Raw genomic sequence first — 12042 nt, 5'->3', positions numbered from 1 at the left:
TACTTGTAGCTAACATCAACTATATCACGATTGTTGCTACGAAGTAGTACACTGAAATAATTATAAAAGTACGTACTCCGTAATTGGAAAAGATCAAATTTTTGCGTACTCCTTACATTTTATCAGATCAATGACCAGACTGAACTAGAGCTTATTGCACAATAAGACTATATTCTACGAAGTAACATTTTGGTGAACCGAAAATAGAACCAGAAAAAACGTACACAAGTTCAATGGCTACTCCTACTTGTTTGATGAAACACAACTATTTTACATAGTACAGAGTGGAATGGCAGAAACAAAGATTATTCAATTAAACCAATTTTGTACTCCGTATAAATACAAGTATATTAAATTGTTAAAAAAAAAAAAACATTAATAAAATTGTGAAGTAGTTGTGGTGGCGACACTTGTCAAAAAGTGAAGTGAGATAGCCAAGTGGGCATGCCAGTTGAAAGAGTGACATGGTTGTTACTTGTTGTGGCCCCAATTCCAGAGATCATGGGACCACTCTGCCTTTACTATTTTTTTTTTTTTTTTTTTGAAGAAAACTCTGCCTTTAGTATTTGAATACGACCAACCCTCTCTATTTTTAGATACTCTATTTTTCTTAATTTTCTCAAATTTCTATTCTTATCCAACGGTAACCTTAATTTTTTCAAGTACTGAAATTTTATCTAGAATTAATCTCTACCATCCATTTTTTAATTTTTATATTTTGATGTCATATATCTGAAAATCTCTCGGCGTCATCAAGATATCTCTCTCTTTCATGTTTGGATGTCGATTTTATTAAATAAAGAAAAAAAAAAGTTACAAGTTGTTACTCTTAGTACATACACAATAATAAGGACATAAAAGAATGTTATTTTTCACTTCTAAATAAAAGTTACCCCGTTGTTCATCCGTGTCTAAAATTATTGAATGTACGACAAATATTATTAAGTGTATGTCTTATATATGATCATAAATTGTCCATTTCTCGTTGTAGCAACTTTATATACGCTATAATAACGATTCTCATTAAATTTTCAAAAGACCTGTCTTAATCAAGTTTAACAACCGTCCAAAAAAGGACATAGTTTTTAGTATCGATTTATAAGCACCTCAAACATAGCTGTTTTTTAACATTAGGCCATGTGAAATTGTGAAATTGTGATATAGTGGTCCCAAAATAAAAGAGCAAAATGAGGCATTTTAATTTCCTCTTTCAACCATGATATGGCTGACTCTCCACCATTGTTATTCCTTTTCAAGACAATGGAAGTTGGTATCCAGTTAACCAGTTTCTAAGATTATTCCTTTTTTCGATCAAGTATATATATTTTTACTAGTCCGTACAATTAAATAGTTGTGTCTTGGAATACAAATACTGGAACTTGGTTTAATTGGTCAATAGGATTGGGGTTACTAGGAAGTACATCTCCAACTCACATGGATACTATTGAGATAAAGCATAAAGATGAGTATATAATATATACATAATATATATCAACTTGTGTATCTACATATTGTCATAGAACCTTTTTATTGGAGAGCTTATAGTAAGTCTTAAGATAAAACCGGTAATTGTCAAAGTAAAACTTCATAGATAAGACTGAAGTTCTACATGTGTGGGGACCAACACCCCAACTTAATGGCTAATTTATTCTATTAAAAAGCGCGTGAAACGATTCAACTTTAATCCCCTTTATGAATAGTGCTTTCAAAATGAGTGGATGCAAAGAAAAGTCGTGTACATTCTTATCTATTTTTTTCAGGTCAGGCCAGTTATACGTTACCACGTGTTTGAAGTAGAGATTCTCTTCTCAAAGGCTTTCTTCTCAATATCTCCTTCTAAGAGACAGAGATCGACTTATATATTTTGGTAAATTTTATCGACTTTATCAATTGCCTCTATTATGATGTTACATTAAAACGGATAATTATTCATTAATTATTATGATTTTATATCATTCTTAAACCTAACGTTTCAAATAAATATTTGCCATAGAGTTATTAGAAGGCTCCTTAATATAAGATACGGACTAAAATGTGGTCCCATAACATTAACCTAAATTAAGGACACTTCTAATAAATATGGGTATTTGCCATAAAGAGGTTGTATAACTTTATGTCCTTATCGAGGTCCATATACAATTGAATCAAACAAAGAGCAAAATAGGAAGCGACATACAAAGGAAAGAAAGAGGCAGCCAACAAACTTGCAAGAAAAATAATTTATTGCATCACATATCTCTTTATAGATATGCCATTGATTTTAGGAAGAACGATGTAATAGAATCACTATTTTTATCAGTCAATTGAGTCCCTATTAGACTTTTCAACCCTCTTATAGAGAATATTTCGTAACTAACGATTCTATTTCACCATCCCTTCTATACTTCTATACTTTAAATTGGTTGTTATACGTAGACAATTACAAGAAGGTCTCTTAATAAGTTACTATTTGAAATATGACTGTCAAACAAATCTTGTAAAATTATGTAACATAATTGGAAAGATCTTTATAAACCATGTGAACACACTCTTTCTTTCTCAACTACTATCCTAGTTTTAATTTTTTTTGCAAAGGAACTACTATCCTTGTTAAGGAGTAATTCTTAACCAAAACTTTGGTGTTTTAGTTAAGATGTCTCTCTGTAGTAGCACAATATAAAATTATTCACGAGTCACGACTAAAAAAATTAAATATGGACGTATATTCCAACACGAAGAATTGTTGTACCTAATTATACTCTTTCCAAATTGTTTCTAATATTTAAAATCTCAAAATAATTGTGTGAAACACTCTTATCCAAGACTTGACGACTTTGTTCATGAGCAAAGCTTCTAGATATAAAAATACTACCCACTAAACCAGACAGCCTGAAGAAGGAATATGAATAACGAAATAACAATGTAAAATGTATCCAATGCAAAAACCTTAAAAATTATATTTTTCTCCGGCATTAATATTTATTTCTTACATTGCACTTCGTACAATTCTATTACTACAAAATTGCATTTGGTAACACAGCATACTACTCGTATACGAGTGATATATTTGGTCATAGCTTCGAGTCCAAAATTTCATAGAAGTTCTCATCTGTATATCAAACAATCTGTATATCAGAAAGCACCACACTTCCTGTCATCAAACCATTGCTACATCACAGTATTTCAATATGCTAATCAATGCTATTACACAAAAAAATCACCCCCAAATTGGCAGAAACTACTAAATGAAGGATCTGAAATTGCCAAAAAATTTCAGACCCATCTGCCAAATGCAAACCCACTCCAGGGCTCAGGGGAAGTGAAGAAGAATATATATTACATATAATGGCACACAAATCAATCGACGAAAATACCAAATATTTTCTTTCAAACCATCTCCAGCCCATTGCTAGTGTACTTGAGCTCATCTTGAAGAAGAGGTGAGAAGAGGGCAATAAACAGTGGGTTTTTTCTTAAGCAACAGAGAAACTCGTGCTTCCTAATTCTCCCATCGCCATCCATATCAAACATATTGAAAAGTTCTTTAATCTGAAATTATTAACATCACAGGATCCAATAACTTGAGTATAAGAAAAAAAGAATACAGGTTTCAAGGCATACAGGACTTTTAAAAGAGGGGGGGGGGGGGAGGGGATCTTACATCATGGTCATTGACATTTGGAATACCCAGTCGAATCGCATCTCCAAACTGCATCATCATAATAAATAAGATATTAAGAAGCCGGATGAAATCTGATTTAATTTTAAGTTTGGACATTGTGGTCCGGATATCAAACCTCTTCTTTAGATATGTGATCTTGGATCCCATCACTACATTTGGCAAAAGCAATTTCACAGGCACGATGAAATAATGGCTGTTTCTTGATATGATATGATGCTAACAAAAACTGCAGGCAAAACATCATCCATGAGTAAGTTGACAGTCACAAAAAAACTCAAGACTACCACAACATTTTAAAACTAATGATTTGCATCCCCCCTCCCCCATTCTCTCTTTTATCATAAACATATCCCATAACAAGGTAAATCTGGGAGAAAACTACCTTGAGGAGAATGAAGTTTTGTTAAAAAAAATTCAGAACAAACTAAACAGATATGATTTGTAACACACAGCAGAAATTGCCATTACCTGTTTGAAAGTAATCTTTCCCATCTTCTCGATATCAACAAAAGCAAAAATCTGCAAGTCAAAAAGGATAACAAAAATGTGAATGAGTCCCCATTGCTATATTGCCAAGGCAGCTAATTCCTCTAGCTTCAACAATTCTAAGATACACTGGCCTTTTTATTTTTTTTTAGTTTAATACTTCATTTTCTGAAAATTTTGGTATAATGACTAGAAGTTGTGACGACATATTATACCACAGCCAAGCAGTGGCGGATCTTGGGCCAAAAATTGGGGGGCCAAGGTTTGGTCCTCCAACCTTTTGCTCAATAATAAGAATACTTTTTGTATGCATTTATTAGACATCATATTAATTATAACCAATAACTCTTAAAAAACTTTGGAGGGGGGGGGGGGGGGGGCGCTCCCCGCCACAACTAAGGATCTGCCACTGGCCGAAAGAAGTTTACCTGCCACTGTAAGCTATAACCACCATTTTTGTGATACAGAAAATGGAAAATGGCAAATGCAATTGTGTAAGACTTCCAATGCTTGTCAAGAAGGGTATACAGAAAACCAAAGTTGCACTTATAGCCAAGCGAAAATCTCAGAAGTATATGCACACACCTTTTCAGATAAACCACAAGGCTTCAATCTCAAAACTCTCAAGAAGTCCCCAATCTCCACACAGCCACTGCAAAGGGAAAAAGGCTGAGAATCTGCTTATAAGCTATACTAAGACAGAGTTAAAGTAGAACACACGATTTATGATAAAATTAAGAAAAGCATAAATTCAACTATTCAATTGTCCTACAGTGTTGTATGTATAAATCAAACAAGTATACATAAAAGCAATCAATTCCATCCATTTGCCAAATAAAATCGCATAAGCCATAGCTTATTATATGAATGTCAAATCAATAGCAGTCCAGTAGTAAATACGTACTTTGTATGAAGTGATGAATTTCAAAAGTGATTGCAATATCACGTCTTATAATATTCATATATTCACCAACACAAAGCATAATTAATAGTAAGCTTAGCCATGTTCTCTTCAACTCATGTTTTCAAAAAAATAAAGACTTTTAGTCAGTTGCTGCTCAATAAAATTGTATTTTTACAGGTCAGAACTTTTTTTGCTCATTAACTAGTGTTGTGACAAAATCATTTACGAATTTTACCAAACATACCTGCTATCAGGATTCATAGATATAAACTTCTCCAATAATTCCAAAGCCTCCATAGTGCTAACGCGGTAAGACTGTAAATTAGGAAGTTTATCAAGAAGATTGTACAAAAAAAAAAAAAAAGAAGTATATTTTTTCACAGCTAAGGCCTCATCATGTGAAGCATACAATTACACATGACAATGAGATGTAGAAAGGCAAAATATGCAGGCATCAGTATTTGAATTGGCAGAAAGTACAGTGATAGAGATGCAGATGTACTATATTACCATATTATTACTAGTATTCAAATAATTTAAAACACATAAGATAATCTGTTATCAGCTGTAGATTATAGCAATATATTTTTCAATTAGAAGTAGCCCATCCAGGCATCTGGAGCATCTGATATAGGGACCAAGATCAGCTCAGCAGTCTCACTTACCACACCTGTAAGTGTGGCTATGCAGCTCATGCACGGTTTAATTTGCAACTATATCCAATGCATAATAGTTTTTATAATATTAAGATAAAATTACATAGTAAAACATTAAGCAAGACAGAACATGAAGACAAGCTTCCAGCTAGTTTTAACTTTTAAAATTCACCTAAAGTTCTGACATATCAAGTAAGCATACAAGTCACACGGAATTAACTAATATACCCTTCCAGGTTTAAAGCAATAGTATTAGATAAGTCATAAACGGTAATTATTTCTCAATTGTTTCTTTATTTCTTTGTTTTTTCCCCTATCTATGAGATGAATATATTTCCCGTTAAAATATATACTCCATAATACTTCTTTTTTTTTTTTTCTTCCTTTTCACCTCCTTGTAGAGTCATAGCACCTATAATTCAAATAAAAGACCTTAATTTTACTTTTTAGAGCTCTGATACTCATTATCTTTCTCTCAGATAATTTTAATCTGAGGCTCTGCTATTTAGCTCCATTAGCATCATGCATCCACCAACAAAAAAGCACATCCCCAGTCATGAGTTTGATCTGATGTATAAATTGCCTAATATTGATACATAAACCTAGAAGTACAATGTGCAACAAACAGTTCAATTCTGGTTTCTGAAAACCAGGGGGGAAATAACTTGCAGCTTAAATATACTCACCGAATTTACATGACCCAATTCAACCATAAATCTTGAAGGATTTTCCTGAGATTTGCAAAAGTAAAATGTCAGACACAGCAAACTCACTTGCAGCTTATTTGACACAAGATCATTAATTGTAGTAATAGTGATGAAATTGGATGCAAATTACATGATATATTTTTTATGGTGGATGTCCATATTATTCCCTTTCCACTCCCCCAAACAAGTTCATAGCAATAAGTGGTATTATAGTTTAAAGTTATAAAAACACAAGCTTGGGAAGTGGATGCACTACCTCAAGGTATAACCTATATTAACCTTGTATCAAACTAACCATTAATGTCATAAAATGGCACAACTGAATCTGTAAAATTACAATACTGACAACAGATAAGATTGTTAATTCCAAGTAAGCTGATGGTCATCCAGTTAAATTATAACACGGGCAGAACAGGGAAGCAAAATAAGACAAAAGGGAGATTCAGAGCCAGCAAAACTGCAGCCTAATTTAATTCTTGAAAAAGGAAGAGAATAGACAGGAAAAATCAATTCATCAGCTTCAAATCTGTAAGCGTGTGTTTTATGTTTAAATAATCTTCATTGAAACTTTTCTAGAGTACAGTTTCCCTAATCTGATTATTAAAATAAATAGAAGCTTACAGTATAGAGCCCATAGCTTGAAAAGAATAAAAACAAAGAAGCATCAACCACAAATTCTTTAGGAGCTTGATAGTAAGCAAAACTTTTTTTTTTTATAAGAAAATGTCAGAGACTAATAAAACCACTCACCTGCTTCAATTCAACTGCTTTCATCAAAAGCAACATGTCCCCATAGGTATAAGATGTTTGCACAACATTAAGTGCACTGGCCATAGCATGGGCAGTCTGCATATATCCAAAAAATGAAAGTTAAAAAATGATTCAGAATACTTTCCCCATGCCTGGAGGTTTTATTTTCTTTTGGGGGGGGGGGGGTGAGGAGAATACAGGATGAACTCACCCTTTCGGCAAAAAGAGGCACATTTTCTTTTTGACTGTGCAAAGGCCGTACAACTGGAAGGTACTCCACCTGGTCAACGAAAAGCAAAAATAATATCAATAAACAAGTCCAGCACATTGTCAAATACTGATACAAACACTAGTTGACACTTCATATTTGACCATGAACATGAAAATGTTTCATAAAAAGATCAGATCTCATACTTGGACATGTACCAATATCCAACACTTGCAGGTAGCTCTAAGTAACAGGCATTAGTCTAAGCTAACAAGTAAGCAGTCAAAAAAGCTAATAATGATACATTCATTGGCTTGTCCTCATTCAGCACAATTCATAACAGAGTATTATCCAAAACTTGACCTCATACCTCCTCTCCCCCCTAGCGCCACAAGGTTCAGCCCCTTCCCGTGCTACCATTTCCTTATGCCAATGACACACTAAAGACCACCCTCCCCCCACCCAAAAGAAAAGGAATTTTATATAGCTTACACAAGAATAAAAACAGTATCACATCATCAATGATCCAATTACTAGAATTGTCCTTCATTTTGTCAACAATGCCACATAGCACCATGAGATAGGGAGCAGAAGATAAGTAAATAGATAAGAAAGAATACCTCCATGAAATTGTGAAACTGAGTAAACATTCGAAACATCAGCCTCGCCAAGGATATATTACCCCTAGATATGCAATAGAAAAAAATCAGCCTTGCCCAGGATTTTGGATATATGCAATTAAGAAAAGTGCGCACAAGGTACATCAGCCTCACCCAAAAGTAAGGTGCAGCAATAACTGAGTAAAATTCAAGAATAGTTTCACATGGTAAAAGTCGTACCAGGATTGATCAAAGTGTACATGAGGATAATGAACTACTACTGGCTGAATTGGATGATTTGGTATGAATGCACCCATTTGGAAAGAGAGAAGGAATCTTCCATTGGTGGTAGTCCCCTCCGGAAATAATAGAACACGAGGAAATCTATTGCATGAAGCCTTTCTCTGTACACAGGTCCTTGAAAGCACATTTCTGTATCAAATGCCTTACAATTGATAAACAAATAGTAAATCAAACTTTTTCTTTTAACTAAACACTGAACTGGTTCCATCATGGTCTCTTATGCGCCCGTAATTTATTTACTAACATCGATAGAATGGTAGCAGTCTAGGAGCTAAATACCCTCCATCATAGGAAAATATCAAAAATCACTATACAAGGAAAATTAAGTTTGGAAAAGAGAGGGAAGGGGCATATCAAAGCTCCTTTCTTTAGCATTCATAAACAGTTCCAAACCTCTTCATCAACAAAATTCTTTGCCAAGTCAAAACAATAAAAACTAGTGAAAATCAGGAAATCAACATGGAACATGGTCATTAAGTCTTATTAAATTTACACGCAGAATAACAACAGGAGGCCATTAGGAAGACAAATATATGTATCGAAAAGACATCAGAAAGAGCCACAGGTTCCTGTACCTTTATCTCATTAACAGCATGTTTCCTTGATGAAGGTGAGAACCTATTCACATATATAACCTGTAAACAAAAGTAAGCAATCATGTTTATAATATAAGTGCAAAAGTCATAAATAATTGAGCAAACATCAGTCACTAATTCATTGGCCTTCAGCGCAAGAGAGATTTTAGTTTACCCATAGGATGACATATAACTATACCAAGAACTTACAAGATACAAAGAATCAGGAAGAAAATTAAGTCAGTAAAGTCAATACCTGCATAGCTCTGATAATAGTCCCGACTACAGGCATTGAGTCATGGGAATCAGACGCAACAATTGTAGGGAACAACTCATAGAAATAGAAAATTGGGTCAATGTATGATACATGGTTTGAAACAATGATAGGAGCAATCTCTCTCGGTGCTGGCCGTCCTTTGCGTCTAATCCAATGGTACCTAAAACAAGATAGAAAGATTTCAGATAAACACTCAACTTGAAATGCTGACAACATATTAAATAATTCGCTTATAACAAAAGCAGGAAACATACACGCAGGGGAATTAACATCACATAACTACTCCAATTACACAGAAAACAACAAAATTTCGCCATGAATATCCTCTAGTAATCACACAATAAGAAAAACAAAGGAAAACGCATAGGCAGGTTGTAGGCACGTGAAATTTGTATAACTGTCACGTCGGATTTGATACGGGTCAAAAGTCAAATTGTTGACTAAATGGTTTTTTTACTGTTAATTTGAATTATTTTATTTGGGAGAAATATATTAATTTAGCCCATTTAATTTAATTTAATTTAATAGGTTCATTTTTTAGGGTTAAAACACAATAAATGGGTTAAGCTATAATAGATGGGACACGATTACCAAGTCAAAAGCCCAATACAAATATAACCCTAACCCTAGGAGTCACACACTCTACAAATAGAGCTCTCTCTATTTCATTTGGGGGACAGGAAACCTGGAGAATCCTAAAGATAGAGAAAACCTCCCAAAAGCCGTAAACCTTTCAAAAGCCATAAACCTCTCAAAAACTCTAAACCTCTCAAAACCTAGAAGGAGAACAACAAGCATTCGACGTGCCGTTCTACTCTAGAAGATCACCCGTGGAAGAGATCAAGCCTCGACAGCCCTCAACACGAACGAAGGAAGGATTTCAAATCATCAAGAAAGTCACTAGTTCAAGGTCTACATCAAATAGTCGTTGATCGAGATCAAGCCTCGTCGGCCCTCAATCAAAATTTCAAATCAAAGGTCTACATCAACAATAAGTCAGAGCTCTGCATCAACTATTGTCGATTGAGATCAAGCCTCGACAGCCCTCAATCAAGAATAGCCCGTGGAACACGTCAAAGTCAAAGTGGAGATCGAATAAGAGGATTAAATTAGAGATTGTACCCAAAATTATCATATTACTAAAATTAACATTTTGTTTCATTTATTTTGAATTTATATTTTGCAAATTGAAAATTTGCTTTTACACAGGTAACACACCAAACCAAGGAATCTTCCTTGGAAAAGCAATCACAAAATTTGCAAAACCAATCACATATTTCCAGTAGAATTCACAACAAATCTATGCATTCCAAGAATTAATTCCACAATTCTGGGCGTGCCCACAAGTTCAACCTATGAATTATAACTGCAAGAACTCTGCCAGTTTTAAATCCTCCCTCCGTCCAGAATTAGTTGTCATATCATTGCAACTCCTCATAATCAACGAGAAAACCAAGAATATACTACGATCGTTCCACATTCTTTCCCATGATCAATCTTATCAAAGGACATTTCAAGAAATCCAATCATTAAATCATTAATTCCTTCTGCTCACTTTTCAAGACAACCCAAAAAAACATTATACTTGAAAACTACTTCCACACAAAACTAAAACATCAAATACTCAAAATCCAATCTTTAATCAGTATAAACTACCTACAATTTCCATAAAAATAACACAACATTTCAAACAATTCTCAATCCAATTAAGCAAAAAAGAAGGAACATTAAGATGAAACTTACCCAAAAGAGAAAAGTATGCAACGAGAACAAAATCGAGTGACCCACATAAGATTAGAACGCCATCTAGGCATAGGACTATTCCTATCTTTCCAACCTTGAAGAGCAATCAAAGTAGCAACATACCCAACTAATAAAGTCAACCCAAAAAACACAAGCCTAATTGCAGCAATTGGGATACAAATTAAAATCTTAATCCACTCATAAACCCCATCAATTTTTAGGGTATGATTTCTGAAAGGATCAGCAGAGGTTGAAGGGTGATCACTAAACCCTTCAACACCCAGAAATTCAAAGGGGTTTTGAAAATTAATTTGGGGGTTTTCTGAGTTGGGGTTTTCGATTGTAAGAACAAGATGGGAATTTTCTGAATCTGAAATTGTTGGGGTTTGATTATCATTATCATGGGTCAAAAATGGTATGGTAAGAATATGATCCGCCATTTTTGAGGAATTTCTTAGTTCCTAGATCGTAGGAGACAAAGTAGAGAGCAGAAAAACAGGGGATTTTTAGTAAAAGAGACCAAATTTAATTTTATGCTGCCTGATTTTTGGTAAGATTCTGGGAATTTTTTTTGAGTAAAAAGGCAGAAAATCAGACAATCTAGAGAGAGAAAGAGGGAGTGAGGTGGGGTTTGGTGAAAGAGAGTAACAGAGACGCGGTTTAATTTGTGGAGGAGGCTATTTGAAAATTGAAGGAAAAAGGGCAAAAGGACATTTTAATATGATTAAAATTGTAAATTTTTAATTTGATTTGGTATAAAAAAATAAAATAAAAAGACAATATAAAAAAATTGTTCTTGTCTTATGGTTACATAATCCGTGGTTTATACACACGGGTGTACAGTGCTCATCATACACCCGGATAAATAAAAAAAGGCGGAAAGAACATCCTGTGTTTCATAAAGAACATACATGTATTTAATAAAGAACATGTTTGTATTTGACAAAAACATGCATTACCAAAGAACATAAAGATATAATTAAAAGAACGAGATAAAAACTTAATTAAATTTTCTGAAAAATTACACATTATTAACGGAAAAAATTTAGAGGTGATAAAAAATCTAGTAGGGCCGGGCCATATCATAATTTATCGTGCCCAAACCCGTAGAAAAGTAGCGGGTTTTCGGGCTTTTTTCTAACCCGATTTGAGTTTTAACTAAAAATGCATTTT

At 33.9% G+C, this 12042-nt stretch overlaps 1 protein-coding gene across 1 annotated transcript; it reads right to left on the bottom strand.

The window, feature by feature from the left end:
- Positions 1-3024: 3024 nt before the first annotated feature.
- LOC110685379 (lysophospholipid acyltransferase LPEAT2-like) lies at positions 3025-11566 on the bottom strand. Its single transcript, XM_021861908.1, has 14 exons — positions 10870-11566; positions 9106-9286; positions 8850-8909; positions 8212-8375; positions 7993-8056; positions 7376-7444; positions 7165-7260; positions 6394-6438; positions 5296-5366; positions 4733-4799; positions 4130-4180; positions 3777-3887; positions 3641-3688; positions 3025-3528 (listed from the first exon to the last, which is right to left on the bottom strand). Exons 1-14 carry the CDS (start codon positions 11307-11309, stop codon positions 3367-3369), a joined length of 1629 nt encoding a protein of 542 aa, XP_021717600.1. The 5' UTR covers positions 11310-11566; the 3' UTR covers positions 3025-3366.
- Positions 11567-12042: the final 476 nt, after the last annotated feature.

The sequence above is a fragment of the Chenopodium quinoa genome, unplaced genomic scaffold (genome assembly GCF_001683475.1).
Source record: "Chenopodium quinoa cultivar QQ74 unplaced genomic scaffold, ASM168347v1, whole genome shotgun sequence".
Lineage (NCBI taxonomy): Eukaryota > Viridiplantae > Streptophyta > Magnoliopsida > Caryophyllales > Amaranthaceae > Chenopodium > Chenopodium quinoa.
The sequence above is the reverse complement of the archived record's forward strand: the minus strand, read 5'-3'. Positions and strand labels throughout refer to the sequence as shown.